A 15,611-nucleotide genomic window follows, 5' to 3' on the forward strand; every position below is an offset into this window, starting at 1 on the left:
TACTGAATCAGTATGCTGTACGCCTGAAACTAACACAGTACTATAAATTAACTATACCTCTATTAAAAAAAAGAAATGTGGCTAGTAATAACTGAGGAACTGAATTTTAAACTTCATTTAATTTTAATTTAAGATTGAAATTAGAATCTTGTGGCTAGTGGTTACCAGGTTGGGAACACCATGATTCTAGAGGTTCAAACCTGTCTGGTTTGCTAAACTATAGACAGGCCAGGTTTTCTCTGGTTTGTTCAATAGTGTCCAATACCACTTAAAATCATTCACCGCTATATTATCAGTGTCTAGAATATTGGTTAGCACATGACAGATGTTCAACAAATATTTGGTAAATGAATGAAATATACTGTGGTAATATACAGCTATTCATACCTAAGCTACTACTCAGCTTACTGGTAATATGTCCCGGTTCTCTCATAAAAAATAGAGAAGTGAAGTTAAACTGTTCTCTGTATATGGAATTGCTTTATTGAAGGCTCAATATGCCTAGAGAGAACAAGAGTGGTGCTAATTCATTATGGCTCAAAGAAAAAAATGTAAGTAGTTATATATGAATAACATGTTGATAATTATGTGAATATTGAAGGAAGACTATGCAATGGCAAGGAATTTGGTAAGGATACAGATAAGAGTTAATGAGACTGAAAACAGGGAAAAAACCCACCTCAGATAAAAAAACTAAATTCAGATTTTATGCATGACTAAAGGTTGGAAACTGAAGTTAGAAAAGCCTTGAAAAAATATACAGTAATCTGCTTAGGCAATAATAGGGCTTAGAAAAGGGATGTGGCAGTGGAAAGAGAAATGAGTATATTATTTTTAGCAAGTTAGTGAACTGAAAAAAGGACACGAAACAGTATAAATAGATCATGTAGCTTAAACAGGTCAGAAAAATAACTGGTATTGTTTTTATTTAAGGGGTAAGTAAGATGGGCAAACTAACATAAAAGAGGTGAGGATCCTGAAAATAAAATATAAGAAATTATATACTCATGATTTTCAGTTTGAGGAGGTAGTGAACATTCATCCAGGTGGTAGTGTTTTAGAGTTAAAACAGGAAGAGAATCAAAGGACTAGGATCAGAGTCATTTTTAAAAACTACCAAAATGCAGAATAAAATTGAAAACTCCCTTAGAAGACAACTTAGAGGGCAAAGAGAATCATGCCATGCTTAGTTGGTAAAAGAGGAATATATATTTTGTTTTTTGAAAGAGACACTGAAATATCAAACACAGTGCAAAGAGAGCCACATATAAGAAGAATAAGTAAAATCTGAGCACAGGCTAGTTGACAGTACTGAATTAAAGAGAATCTAAGAGGATAAGAACTAGGACAAAATCCTTGAGGTTTGGCTAATAATCAGCAAATCTTGACAGTATATCTTAGATAAGTGCTTTGGCTAGATCTTAGTAATGAAGGAACAGTAATCTCATATGAGCGAAAAAGATACCCCTCGACTCCTCCTTCATGCCTTTCCAAAACAGAAAAATTTAAAATATTGTTAGTGAAGTGTGGAATACAAAATCTATTGCTTATTATTCTGTGTCCTCAGGGTGGGGAAAGATGTTATTTAAAAAACTCAGGAAACAATTCTGTAAGATATTAAGGTTTGATAAGTTGCATCTTATGTTATGAAAAGCAAGATGCTCGTTTTGTTTTTGATGCCATGTTTTACACCTTCATGTTTATCCTTTCACTGTTTAATGTAACTATAAGTTGATTTTTACAATTTTTTGTCTTTTAGTACTAGCTTATTTAATTGGTCGCTCCACAGTGTTTACTATACATTTGCCTTTACTGGTGGACTTTTTCTTTCCTACAGATTCTTTCTTCTTGTGGCCCTTTCCACTTAAAAAAGACCCTTTTAACATTCCTTTAAGGTTAGGTTTAGTATTACTGAATTCTTTTAGTTTTTGGTTGTCTGGAAAATTACATATCTCTTAGCTCAGTTGGTAAAGACTCTGCCTGCAGTGCAGGAGACCTGGGTTTGATTCCTGGGTCGGGAAGATCCCTGGAAAAGGAAATGGCAACCCACTCCAGTATTCTTGCCTGGACAATCCCATGGACAGAGGAGCCTGGCAGACTACAGTCCATAGGGTCGCAAGAGTGGACATGACTTAGCAACTAATCCCTCCCCTGCATCCTGCTCCCCTTCTATTCCAAATGATAATCTTGCTTGGTTGAGTGTCCTAGGTTGCAGGTTTTCCCCTTTCAGTACTTTGTATATATTATGACACTCCCTTCTGGCCTGCAAAATTTCTGCAGAGAAATCACCTGATAGCCTTATGGGGGTTTCCTTTGAACTGACTGTTTTCTTGCTGCCTTTGGAATCATCTCATTATCTTCCACTTTTGCCATTTTAATTATGATATATCTTGGTGTGGGTCTGTTTAGGTTCATTTTATTTGGGATCCTCTGTGGTTCCTGTACCTGGACATCTGTTTCCTTCTTTAGATTTGGTAAGTTTCCAGTCATAATTTCATGTAGTATGCTTTCAACTCCTCTCTCATATCTCCCAATAATGTGAATGTTTTCACACTTGATGTTATCCTAGAGGTCATTTGTGTTTCTTTTTGCTGTTCAGAAGGAAGGATTTCCATTATTTTACCTTCTAGATCACTTAGGCATCACCTAGTCTGCTGTTAACTCCCTCTAGTTGTTTTTCATTTGTCATATTCAGTTCTGATTCTTTTTCATATTTTCCAGTTCTTTGTTAGAATTGGCCCTGTGCTAATCAGTTAGCGTTAACCACGTCTCATAAACTTTCTCTTATCTCTGAGAGGATATTATAGCTTCTTTGATTTTTTTTTTTGCTCCCTGAATTATATGTTTCTTTTGAATTCCTTTTTTTTTTTCCTGTTTGTTTTGGTCTCTCATTCTGAAGGCTTTCTTCTTCATTTATTTACTTTTGGCTAATCAGTTAGCTAATTCAGTTAGCATTCTTATTACTAATGGTCAAACTCTAATTCTGAGTTTGTCTTCTTAGTGCCAGACCCCAGGGCTGGGGACACCCCAAATGTGGGCTGAACTTCACTCTCAGGGAGTAAGTCTGTAACCCCTCTGAGCCTGTGTGATCCCTCTCCTTGCCCATCTTCCCCTTCCAGGTGTGCGGGTCCTGACCTGATCATCTTCTCTTCCTGCTTGATTTCATCTGGATCTTGGATTTTTCTTACAATCTTGGTTGTATTAATATAGCCGTCTTTCTGCCAGATGACTTAACTGTTTTCAGTGAGAACTGCTCCACATGTAGATGTATCTTCGAGGTGTTTGTGGTGGGAGATGAGCTCCACATTCTCCTACTCCACCATTTTGATCTCTGTTTGGGTTCTTTTAATTTAGGAACTCAGGTCATTAACTTCCTAGGGAATTTTCTTGTATTAATTTTTTTGCTAATTTTCTCCAAACCATTATCTCTTTTTCCAGAATATTTGACTTCTTGAATTATCTTCTGATTTTATTCTTTTCTCTACTGTTACTCACCTCTATCTTTAAAAAAATTTATTTATAACTTTTCTATAAATCTGAAATTATCAATATTTCAAAATACAAACCTAAAAAATTTAAAAGACTAAGAGGTTTAGAAAAAACAGAAGTATTTTCTGGGATGACTATGCATGGACCACGTCTCATAAATTTTCTCTTATCTCTGAGAGTATATTATAGCTTCTTTGATGTTTTTTTTTTGTTCCCTGAATTATATGTTTCTTTTGAATTTCTTTTTTTTTCCCCCTGTTTATTTTGGTCTCTCATTCTGAAGGCTTTCTTCTTCATTTATTTATTTACTTTTGGCTGTGCTGGGTCTTTGTTGTGTGTGGGCTTTCATTGTTGTGGCTCACTGGCTTAGGTTCTGCATGTGGAATCTTCCCTTACCAGGGACTGAATCGGTGTCCCCTGCATTAACAGGCAGATTCTTATCCATTGTACTACCAGAGAAGTCCTGAATGCTTTCTTCTAATGTGACTGCACATTCATATTTAATAAGGCAGACTAAAATTCGAATGGGAAGTTCTTTGTGAATGATGGGTTTGTCATTGAGCTTCACAGTAGGTATTTCAGAGGGCCAGTCAACTTTTTCTCAGTGGTACCAAGCATGCAGTAACAACAACTTTAATTCTTTCCATTGTATTAACAGCTTCATACAGTGTTTAGTTTTACACTGGCTAGCAACTACCTCATTATTTCTGTTTTTTAGTTTGTAATTATTGGGAACATGGGATATATTTTAAAAAACTTATTTAATTTCATCTTCTATAGTATCCTGTATACATAACACACATATATACTAATTATCCTTATCTTTGATGCAGTGTCATATTCAAGAAGTTTCTCAGTGTGTACTCTACTGTTTCAGTTCAGTTCAGTCGCTCAGCCGTGTCTGACTCTTTGCGACCCCATAAACTGCAGCACACTAGGCCTCCCTGTCCATCACCAACTCCTGGAGTTTACTCAAACCCATGTCCATCGAGTCGGTGATGCCATCCAGCCATCTCATCTTCTGTCGTCCCCTCCTCCTCCTGCCCCCAATCCCTCCCAGCATCAGGGTCTTTTCCAATGAGTCAGCTCTTCGCATGAGGTGGCCAAAGTACTGGAGTTTCAGCTTCAGCCTCAGTCCTTTCAATGAACACCCAGGACTGATCTCCTTCAGGATGGACTGGTTGAATCTCCTTGCAGTCCAAGGGACTCTCAAGAGTCTTCTCCAACACCACAGTTCAAAAGCATCAATTCTTCGGCACTCAGCTTTCTTCACAGTCCAACTCTCACATCCATACATGACTACTGGAAAAAAACATAGCCTTGACTAGACAGATCTTTGTTGACAAAGTAATGTCTCTGCTTTTTAATATGCTGTCTAGGTTGGTCATAACTTTCCTTCGAAGCAGTGAGTGTCTTTTAATTTCATGGCTGCAGTCACCATCTGCAGTGAATTTGGAGCCCCCAAAATTAAGTCAGCCACTGTTTCCCCATCTATTTGCCATGAGGTGATAGGACCAGATGCCATGATCTTAGTTTTCTGAATGTTGAGTTTTAAGCCAACTTTTCCACTCTCCTCTTTCACTTTCATCAAGAGGATCTTTAGTTCTTCTTCACTTTCTGCCATAAGGGTGGTGTCATATGCATATCTGAGGTTATTGATATTTCTCCCGGCAATCTTGATTCCAGCTTGTGCATCCTCCAGCCCAGAGTTTCTCATGATGTACTCTGCATATAAGTTAAATAAGCAGAGTGACAATATACAGCCTTGACGTACTCCTTTTCCTATTTGGAACCAGTCTGTTGTTCCATGTCCAGTTCTAACTGTTGCTTCCTGACCTTCGGTCTCTCCATGACAATTCTAAAAATTGGTTTCATGAGTTTTTGATTCCCTTTATTGTTCTCTGTCTCCTTGGAGGCTATCTATAGTTAGACCTATGCACAGTAAACAAAAGTTTTTACCCTCCTGTATGTTTGGAGCTGTGAAGCACAGGTTTTTTTATGTTCCTGCCCTCAGAATGCAATACCCCTTTACAACTTTCCTCCTCTCCCCTTAGGACCAGCGGAACATGAGGGAATTGCAATCTCTAATTGCTTTATAAGAAGTGTTAATGATACTGAAATAAGGAAATGGTTAGGAAGAAGACAGCAGTAGAATTTTTCTATAAAGCAGAGAGTTGTTAATGTTTAGGTGAGTGCACATTATGGGCCTCTGAGCTAGAAACAGGTGGTGGTGGTAGGTAAAATCTCTTTCCAATTTACTTTTGAATCATTTGGTCTTTTCAATGGGTAAAGTGGAACAGGTGTTTTTCATTCAAGCCCAATCAGTGCTTTCATTAGAAGAACTTCCTCATAGCCTGCCAACTGGTTAAATATCATCCTTAATATGAAATGTTTTCATGAATAGCTAGTATACTTCAGAGTTAAATAAAAAGAACAGTTAAAGGTGAACTTCAAATTATAATTAACTCACTTTCCAGTATCTCAATTAAGTCTCATAAAAATAAACTTACTAGACACCTAAATTAATGCAAAAATGGAAAAACATCATAAGGAAATAGAGATACTTTGTAATTCTCTACTTATACCCTTATTACCAAGGGATTTGATATTCATATTAAAAGTTTTGAGTGCCCAAATAGACAAAGATTTTCTTTTTATTTCTTTTAAATTTTATTTTATTTTTGATTGGAGGATAATTACTTTATAATACTGTGATGGTTTTTGCCATACATCAACACAAATCAGTCATAGGTATACATATGTTCCCCTCCCTCTTGAAACTACCTCCCACCTCACGCCCCATCCCATCCCTCTAAGTTGTCAAAGAGCACTGGCTTTGGGCTCCCTGCATCATACAACAAATTCCCACTGGCTATCTATTTTACATATAGTAATGTTTATGTTCCAGTGCTACTCTCTCAAAACATCCCACCCTCTCCTTCTCCCACTGTGTGCACTAGTCTGTTCTTTTATGTCTGTGTCTTCTTTGCTGCCTTGCAAATAGGTTCATCAGTACCATCTTTCTAAATTCCATATATATATGCATTAATATATGATATCTGTCTTTCTCCTTCTGACTTACTTCACTCTGTATAATAGGCTGTAGGTTCATCCACCTCATAGAACTGATTCAAATGTGTTCTTTTTATAGCTGAGTAATATACCATTGTGTATATGTACCACAACTTCTTTATCTATTCATCTGCTGATGGACATCTAGATTGCTTCCAAGTCCTAGCTATTGTAAACAGTGCTGCAATGAACATTGGGGTACATTCTTTTTTAATTATGATTTCCTCAGGGTATGTGACCATTAGCAGGACTGCAGGGTCATATGGTAATTTTATTTCTAGTTTTTAAAGGAATCTCTATACCGTTCTCCATAGTGGCTGTATCAATTTGCATTCTCACCAACAGTGCAAGAGGGTTCCCTTTTCTCCACACCCTTTCTAGTATTTACTGTCTGTAGAGTTTTTGATGATGGCCATTCTGCCTTCTTTTCTTTTATTCTTTTCTCCATTCTGCCTTTTGTTCCTTACTATAGTCTAGTTCAGCGGGATAATTTTGATATAATATGATTTTGCTTTACTGATTTTAAAAATTAATTCTGCATAAAAGATGTGACTCTGTTGAATCAGGGAATGATACCCTAATTAATGGGATTCCATGGTTGCTCAGACAGTAAAGAATCTGCCTACAATACAGGAGACCCAGGTTCAATCCCTAGGTCAGGAAGATCCCCTGGAGAAGGGAATGGCTACACACTCCAGTACTCTTGCCTGGAGAAGTCCAAGGATAGAGGAGCCTGGTGACTATAGTCCTTGGGGTTGCAAAAGAGCTGGACAGGACTCGGCAACCAAATAACAACAACCCTAATTAATACCATATTAACCAACTAGTTTCTATATTGGTCTGCTTTACAATATTTGATTTGATTTGATAGAGTACAGTAACCTGTGGCTTACAGTCAATGAGTAGTTTGATAGTCATTTATAATGGTTAGACTTGTGCTCTGAATAAGGTCTCTATCTTATTAATTAGATTTGTTGTTTTAAGACAGCTTTGACATATGAAATTCTTCTTTTGTATGTATACAATTAACATAATTAAAATTATAATAATTAAGAGTTTTAAAAATGACTTACACTTTTAAAAACAATAAATTCTTTCAAAGAGTATTTCTGCTTTTCTATATTTTAAGTCAACAAGATTTTTGGTACACCAGGGAAAATTTGCATAGGAAGAATAAAGGTTAATGTTGCAGATGTCAGTATTTTAATATTAGTCTACTTTAATAAATTTTAGGATAAGATTGTCTCCTATTGATTTAACATTTTTGGATTAATATTTCTATATTATAATACAAGTGCATTATAAACAAAAATAGATAATTTTCCACATAGTAAAACTTGTACAGTGAAGTATTTTTACAAAGTTGTATAGTTTTAGAAAACTATAGAATTGGACTTTCTGTTCCTGAATGGGGCACCATTTTCTATTGAGTGCCATCAAATCACCTAAAGAAGAATATTGAGTATAAGATACATAGAACATTCAACCATGAAAGATAAAACAGGATGTACAAAACTATACAAAACCCCTGTGTTCCAGTTTTGATTCTGAAGTTTATTTAATTGAATTTTCTTTTTCCCTTTATCTCTAAAAAAAGAGAAATTGTGGGTTTTTTTCTGCTCAACTCAGGCTTCCTATGATCCTGCAGCTCTAAATTAAAAACAAAACTTGCCAGGGACTTTCCTGGTGGTCTAGTGGTTAAGATTCTGTGCTTCCAATGAGGGGGGATATGAGTTTGATCCCTGATCAGGGAACTAAGATCCTATGTGTGGCACAGCCAAAGAATAAAAGTAAATAAGTAAATAAAAATAAAACATGCCAAACCCCATTAATTCTGAGATTAACATCTTTTCATGTTTCAAAAACCCTGCATCAGGATACATGGTTTTCTTCTTTCATAGTGATATATAAAATGATAATCCATGATAGCTCAGATTTGAGGACGCCTAATTACAGTTGTCTGAGATGTGGGCTTTGGAGTAAGCTAGTTAACTACAACAGTTCATAGCTCTTCAACTCTTACCAAGTCCTGAAATCTTAACTTTGCAGTACCAAAATCTTCCCTAGGCTGTATCCCATGTGATAACCAGAATTACTATAAGCCTTAACAAGATGGATTAAGTAAAAATAGAAACAAGTCAGTGATTGTGTTCCCCTCTAGCCTGTGATATAGTAGGGCAAAGATCTAAGACAGGATAGAAAGGGTAAAGTTCCTCTTAGCAGAATTTCTCTAGTCATGCAACAGGCAAGTTTCTGGTTCTAGTTTTATGCTTATATGCACAAAGAAAGGTATTTATTTATACCTCTGTTATGATTTATATTCAACATTTATATAATTTTATATAATAAAGAGTAAGATAACATTTTCTCTGCACAATTTCTGCATTTTCTAGTCACATTTAAGAAAATACAGAAAAGGATACACTCTTAAACTAGAAGAATAAAACTTTAAATCAAGAATATTTAACATTTACATTCTTTAGAAATTTCTCCTGACTACCACTCTATCCTCTATTGGAATTATTCAACAAGTACAACTTCAATCATTTGTATGTGTATATATATATATATATATATATACACACACACACATATATAAAACGTGTGTGTATGTAATATATAATCTGCAACTGATTATCTAATATGGCATAGCTATTTTAATTTTAAGAGAGGTATATCTGGAGAAAGTACCAACATTATGAGTTTGCTTTAGATGATTTTGATCCTATGATGAACTTCCTATAAATAAAATTTACTAACACTTTAGGCTTTGGCACTAGGTCAAAATGATGGTTTTAATTCATGTTTGCAGTTCAGCAGCAACATCAATGAAGAAACGCAGTAAAGGGGAGAGGGGGTATCAAGGACTGTGGGGGCTCCTTAAAGTAGACTGAGTTCCAACATACGGGATGGGTCAGAAGCAAAAATATGAGTGGGAAATAGCTAACCTCCATCATTTTATTGTAAAGAATATACTGCAAGCAAGAGTCCTACTTCCATCATAACAGTTAATCAGTTTGGGTTCTTTACTAGATATAGTCACTTTTCCCAAAAATGAAGATGCAAGAGTTTTAATAAGAACCTAGGTCACATGGGAAGAAGCAGGATAAGGCAGTTGAAATATACTAAATATATAAAGGGATCTAACTACATTACCACTCTTGGCCTGGATATAGTTTAGGATGCATGAGCACAATTCCCAAACTGGAAGAGTAGATCATTGTAACTATTTTCATTTCCCCGTAAATGTTACATGTCACTAACATAATAAAACTCTGGATCTATGGAATATCTAGGCAAATTACAGACAGGAGATTAGAAGTTAACAGGGACTGGAGAGAGAGAAGAAGAGAAAGTTATTGCCTAATGGGTACAGCGTTTCTATTTGGGGTGATGACAAAGTTTGGAACTAGATATTGGTGACTATAGTTGCATAGCAATGTGGATATAATTAATACCACTTAGTTGTATATTTAAAAAATGGAAGATCTTAAGTCATTTATGTTTTATTTTACAGTAAATGAAAACTTTTGACCATGTGTGGTTTATAACTTCTTCAAAACTAACAGAAGTGAAGTGAAGTGAAAATTGCTCAGTCCTGTCCAACTCTTTGTGACCCCATGGACTGTAGCCTGCCAGGCTCTTTTGTTCATGGAATTCTCCAGGCAAGAATACTAGAGTGGGTACCTATTCCCTTCTCGAGGAGATCTTCCCAACCCAGGGAATAAACTCAGACCTCCTGTATTGCAGGCGAATTCTTTTTTTTTTTTTCCCTCCATTTATTTTTATTAGTTGGAGGCTAGTTACTTTACAATATTGTAGTGGTTTTTGCCATACATTGACATGAATCAGCCATGGATTTACATGTATTCCCCATCCCGATTCCCCCTCCCTCCTCCCTCCACACCCCATCCCTCTGGGTCTTCCCAGTGCACCAGGCCCGAGCACTTGTCTCATGCATCTAACCTGGGCTGGTGATCTGTTTCACCCTAGATAATATACATGTTTCGATGCTGTTCTCTCAAAACATCCCACCCTCGCCTTCTCCCATAGAGTCCAAAAGTCTGTTCTGGACATCTGTGTCTCTTTTTCTGTTTTGCATATAGGGTTATAGTTACCATCTTTCTAAATTCCATATATATGCATTAGTATACTGTATGGTCTTTTTCTTTCTGGCTTACTTCACTCTGTATAATGGGTTCCAGTTTCATCCATCTCATTAGAACTGATTAAAATGAATTCTTTTTAATGGCTGAGTAATATTCCATGGTGTATATGTCCCACAGCTTCCTTATCCATTCGTCTGCTCATGGGCATCTAGGTTGCTTCCATGTCCTGGCCATTATAAACAGTGCTGCGATGAACATTGGGGTGCACGTGTCTCTTTCAGATCTGGTTTCCTTGGTGTGCATGCCCAGGAGTGGGATTGCTGGGTCACATGGCAGTTCTATTTCTAGTTTTTTAAGAAATCTCCACACTGTTCTCCACAGCGGCTGTACTAGTTTGCATTCCCACCAACAGTGTAAGAGGGTTCCCTTTGTTCCACACCCTCTCCAGCATTTATTGCTTGTAGACTTTTGGATAGCAGCCATTCTGACTGGCGTGAAATGGTACCTCATTGTGGTTTTGATTTGCATTTCTCTGATAATGAGTGATGTTGAGCATCTTTTCATGTGTTTGTTAGCCATCTGTATGTCTTCTTTGGAGAAATGTCTGTTTAGTTCTTTGGCCCATTTTTTGATTGGGTCATTTATTTTTCTGGAATTGAGCTGCAGGAGTTGCTTGTATATTTTTGAGATTAATCCTTTGTCTGTTGTTTCGTTTACTATTATTTTCTCCCATTCTAAAGGCTGTCTTTTCACCTTGCTTATAGTTTCCTTTGTTGTGTAAAAGCTTTTAAGTTTAATTAGGTCCCATTTATTTATTTTTGCTTTTATTTCCAATATTCTGGGAGGTGGGTCATAGAGGATCCTGCTGTGATTTATGTCGGACAGTGTTTTGCCTATGTTCTCCTCTAGGAGTTTTACAGTTTCTGGTCTTACATGTAGATCTTTAATCCATTTTGAGTTTATTTTTGTGTATGGTGTTAGAAAGTGTTCTAGTTTCATTCTTTTACAAGTGGTTGACCAGTTTTCCCAGTCCACTTCTTTACCATTTGAGCCATCAGGGAAGCCCTTTTCATCACCCTAAATAGAAACTCTGTACTGATTAAGCATTAACTTTCTATTCTTCTCTCTCCCCCAAAGTAACAGAAATTATAGCCAATTTAGAACTGTATTTCCTTCATATGAAAGAATTCATTAATTCTGTACTTCAGATCACAAATGAGATATAAATATCCAAAGTTGTTTCTTTTCAGAAGAGAATTTGGAAAATGTGATATATGACTTAAGAACAACAACAAAAATCAAAACAAGCTTCTTACTTTGATTGGTTCAGGTTGCATCACTGGTGCAGGCATAGCAATGGCACTTGAAGCATAAACCTGGTGATATGTTGCTTGAACTCCATGATCAGAATAAGGCTAAAATTAAAAAAAAGAAAAAAATATTGCTTTTCATTAATTAAAAATATTTATTCAGTATTACAATTTTCTAGGCATTTTCTACACAATGGAGAAACACATATGAGAAACACATTCTCTATCTTTAATTATAGACTGATCTGGGACAGACTAGTCAAAATGTATGACATTTTGCAGAGATGTATGGGGGAAAAGAAAGTCCTATGACACATGAATAGGGATGCACCGGGAAAAGAAAACAATGTAGCTTTACAAAGTTGGGGAGGTGGTCAGGGGACGTTTTCTAGTGGGGTTTATGCTAGAATTTGAGAAACTAGGGAATGAGGTAGGAGTAGTGTATGCAAAGGTAGAGGCAACTATATCTGTGTATGCTGTTTGGTATTGCTGGAAGGACAAACACATAGTGACTGACAGCTGAAAGGTGAGGCGGGAGAGTAACAGGAAAGAGATCATGTAAAAGCAGATTAATGGCTTGTCCAACAGATGGTGGCACCATTCACTGATATATGGAATAAAAGAAAAGCAAGTTTGATGTTTGTGTAATTGTGTGGAGGTTAGAGAGAAGTTAAGTTTGTAACACATAAAATTTGAGGTGTTCGTAGGAGTTCCATTACAGGTATATAGTCAATCAAAAGCTGGATGGCTCTAAAGAAGCACTAAGAAAAATGTGAACTAAATGTTAATTATAATTCAGATAGAAGGTACAAACTTCCAGTTATAGCTAAGTAAGTACTAGGGGTGTAATGTACAACATGATAAATATAATTAACGCTGCTGGATGTTATATAGGAAAGTTGTCAAGAGAGTAAATCCTAAGAGTTCTCATCACATACAAATTTTTCCTATTTCTTTAATTTTGTATGTGATGATGGGTGTTCACCAAGCTTGTTGTGATAATCATTTAGTGGTATGTATGAATCAAATCATTATGCTGTATATCTTAAGCTTACACACTGCTGTATGTCAATTATACCTCAATAAAACTGAAAAATTTCCAGTATCCATGTTAGAAAAGTAAAAAGAAACAAGTAAAATTAATTTCCAGTAATAGATTTTATTTAAACATATTAAGAATATATCAGAGTGTACTCAACATAAAGTCAGTGATAAATTTTTTTTTCAGTGTTAAATTTTACATTCATTTTTCACACTATGTCATTAAAACCTGGTGTGTATTTTGCACTCACAAGACACCTCGATTCTGACTAGCCACATTTCAATAGCTGCAGGTGGTAATGGCTACTGTTGTACTGAACAGTGCAGGTGTAAAATTCAGAAGTGAGGCTAGGGCTAGAGACATGAGTATGGATGATAACATCAGAGTGAGTATGTAGGGTGAAAGACTGAAGAATCAAAAAAGAAATCATGGGGAGAAAAACATCAGCTTACGTAGGAAGATAAGAGGAGGTAAAAGGATTGCCAGAAGAGAGCAGTATCATGGAAGCCAAAGGTAGGAAGAATTTCAAGGAGTATATCCAATGTCTCTGAGAGATCAAGTAAGACTGAAAAGAAAAGGAAAATATCTGGCAATTAGGGAGTGACTAAGGACCTTTATCAAAGGTAGCTTCCGCAGAAGGCAATGAAGCGGACTCTAGCAGGTGAGGGGAGGACAGCGAGTCAGGCAGTGGAAATATTAAATGTAGACTGCTTTTTTTAAGGGCTCCCCAGGTGGCTCAGTGGTAAAGAGCCTGCCTGTCAACACAGACGACACAGAAGAGCTGGGTTTCACCCCTGGGTCAGGATGATCCCTTGGAGGAGGAAATGGCAACCCTCTCCAGTATTCTTGCCTAGAAAATCCCATGGAGAGAGGAGGCTGGCAGGCTACAGTCCACAGGGTTGCAAGGAGTTGGACACAACTGAACATGCACTTTTTTCAAGCTTGGCTTTGAAAGGTAGAAGAGAATAAGGGCATTGGTGGGGGTGCGTCACAGGACAGTAACTGTCTCCTACCAGGTGTTGGGCACTATGGCAAGAACCTTGTATACAACAATTCTCATCTTTGCATCAATCCTGAAAAATAGATTTTCCTAATGTCTTTATTATATTAATGTAGATATTATGAAACCAACACTGTGAAAAGTAATTACTCAAAGTAACATACTAGTAAATACTAGGTAAAGCTTTGAACCAATGGAGAGAAAATGTCTTAAAATACATAAGAAAAGAAAGAATGAGGTGGAATGAGGTCCCTGAGGAGTAGGGAAGTCACAGTTGCAAGAGCAAAGAGTAGAAATAACTTTGAACAAGATAGGTTACTAAAAAAATGTAAGAAGCTAAGTATGAGTTACAAGTCAGGTAAGTTTGTATGTTGGGGACTAGAAGCTGAGTTGGTTTCCACAAAGTGGTTTCTACTTATTCTGTGAAGTAGAAGGCACTATATTCTAAGAGTGAAGGGGGAAATAGTCATTGAAATAAGTGAGAAATAATTTTAATTTATTTTTATATTTTAGGAGACCTAACTATCAAACTCATAAGAACAAGCCCTGTGTTTTTTAACTTTAGAGGAAAAAACACTTAAAATATAAACCAATCCATTCAATTAATTTATATATTAAGCATATATCTTTTGCCAGAAACAATATTAAATTAAAAATATGCTTAAATCATTGTGTATTGAAATATCATAAAAATTAATGGCATGGCACAAGTTGTAAGTTAACATGTAATATTTCCAGAAAAATCTTATTAGATTCCACTAAACAGTGAAACGTAACTTGGTAAGTTATCTGATGTCGACATCAAGACTATGGTTCAGTACCAATAATGGCTAAAAACATAATGTAAATCATTCTTAACTCACTGTCATCCTCCTTGAAAATCAGAAAACAACAAAAAGAACAAAAGATAGATTTAAAAAATGCCATCATCAAGTAAACACGGAAGTGCTCATGGATCCCAAATGATAAGGTAGTTTAGTTCAGTTCAGTTCAGTTGCTCAGCTGTGTCTGACTCTTTGTGGCCCCGTGAACCGCAGCAAGCCCAGGCCTCCCAATCTATCACCAACTGCCAGAGTCTACCCAAACCCATGTCCATTGAGTTGGTGATGCCATCAAACCATCTCATCCTCTGTCGTCCCCTTCTCCTCCTGCCCTCAATCTTTCCCAGCATCAAGGTCTTTTCAAATGAGTCAACTCTTTGCATGAGATGGCCAAAGGATTGGAGTTTCAGCTTCAACATCAGTCCTTACAATGAACACCCAGGACTGATCTCCTTTAGGATGGACTGGTTGGATCTCCTTGCAGTCCAAGGGACTCTCAAGAGTCTTCTCCAACACCACAGTTCAAAAGCATCAATTCTTTGGTGCTCAGCTTTCTTTATTGTCCAACTCTCACATCCATGCATGACCACTGGAAAAACCATAGCCTTGACTAGAAGGACCTTTGTTGACAAAGTAATGTCTCTGCTTTTTAATATGCTGTCTAGGTTGGTCATAACTTTCCTTCCAAGGAGTAACCGTCTTTTAATTTCATGGCTGCAGTCACCATCTGCAGTGATTTTGGAGCCCCCCAAAATTAAGTCAGCCACT

At 36.6% G+C, this 15,611-nt stretch overlaps 1 protein-coding gene across 3 annotated transcripts in view; it reads right to left on the reverse strand.

The window, feature by feature from the left end:
- BOLL (boule homolog, RNA binding protein) overlaps positions 1–15,611 on the reverse strand; it is a 57,910-nt gene that overhangs the window by 2,745 nt on the left and 39,554 nt on the right. For all 3 annotated transcript variants that reach the window (XM_070458505.1, XM_020893557.2, XM_020893555.2), the window contains one exon: positions 11,987–12,085. In XM_070458505.1, coding sequence (XP_070314606.1) covers positions 11,987–12,085 — 99 coding nt within the window. The remainder of the gene's footprint in view (positions 1–11,986; positions 12,086–15,611) is intronic.

The sequence above is a fragment of the Odocoileus virginianus genome, chromosome 30 (assembly GCF_023699985.2).
Source record: "Odocoileus virginianus isolate 20LAN1187 ecotype Illinois chromosome 30, Ovbor_1.2, whole genome shotgun sequence".
Taxonomy (NCBI): domain Eukaryota; kingdom Metazoa; phylum Chordata; class Mammalia; order Artiodactyla; family Cervidae; genus Odocoileus; species Odocoileus virginianus.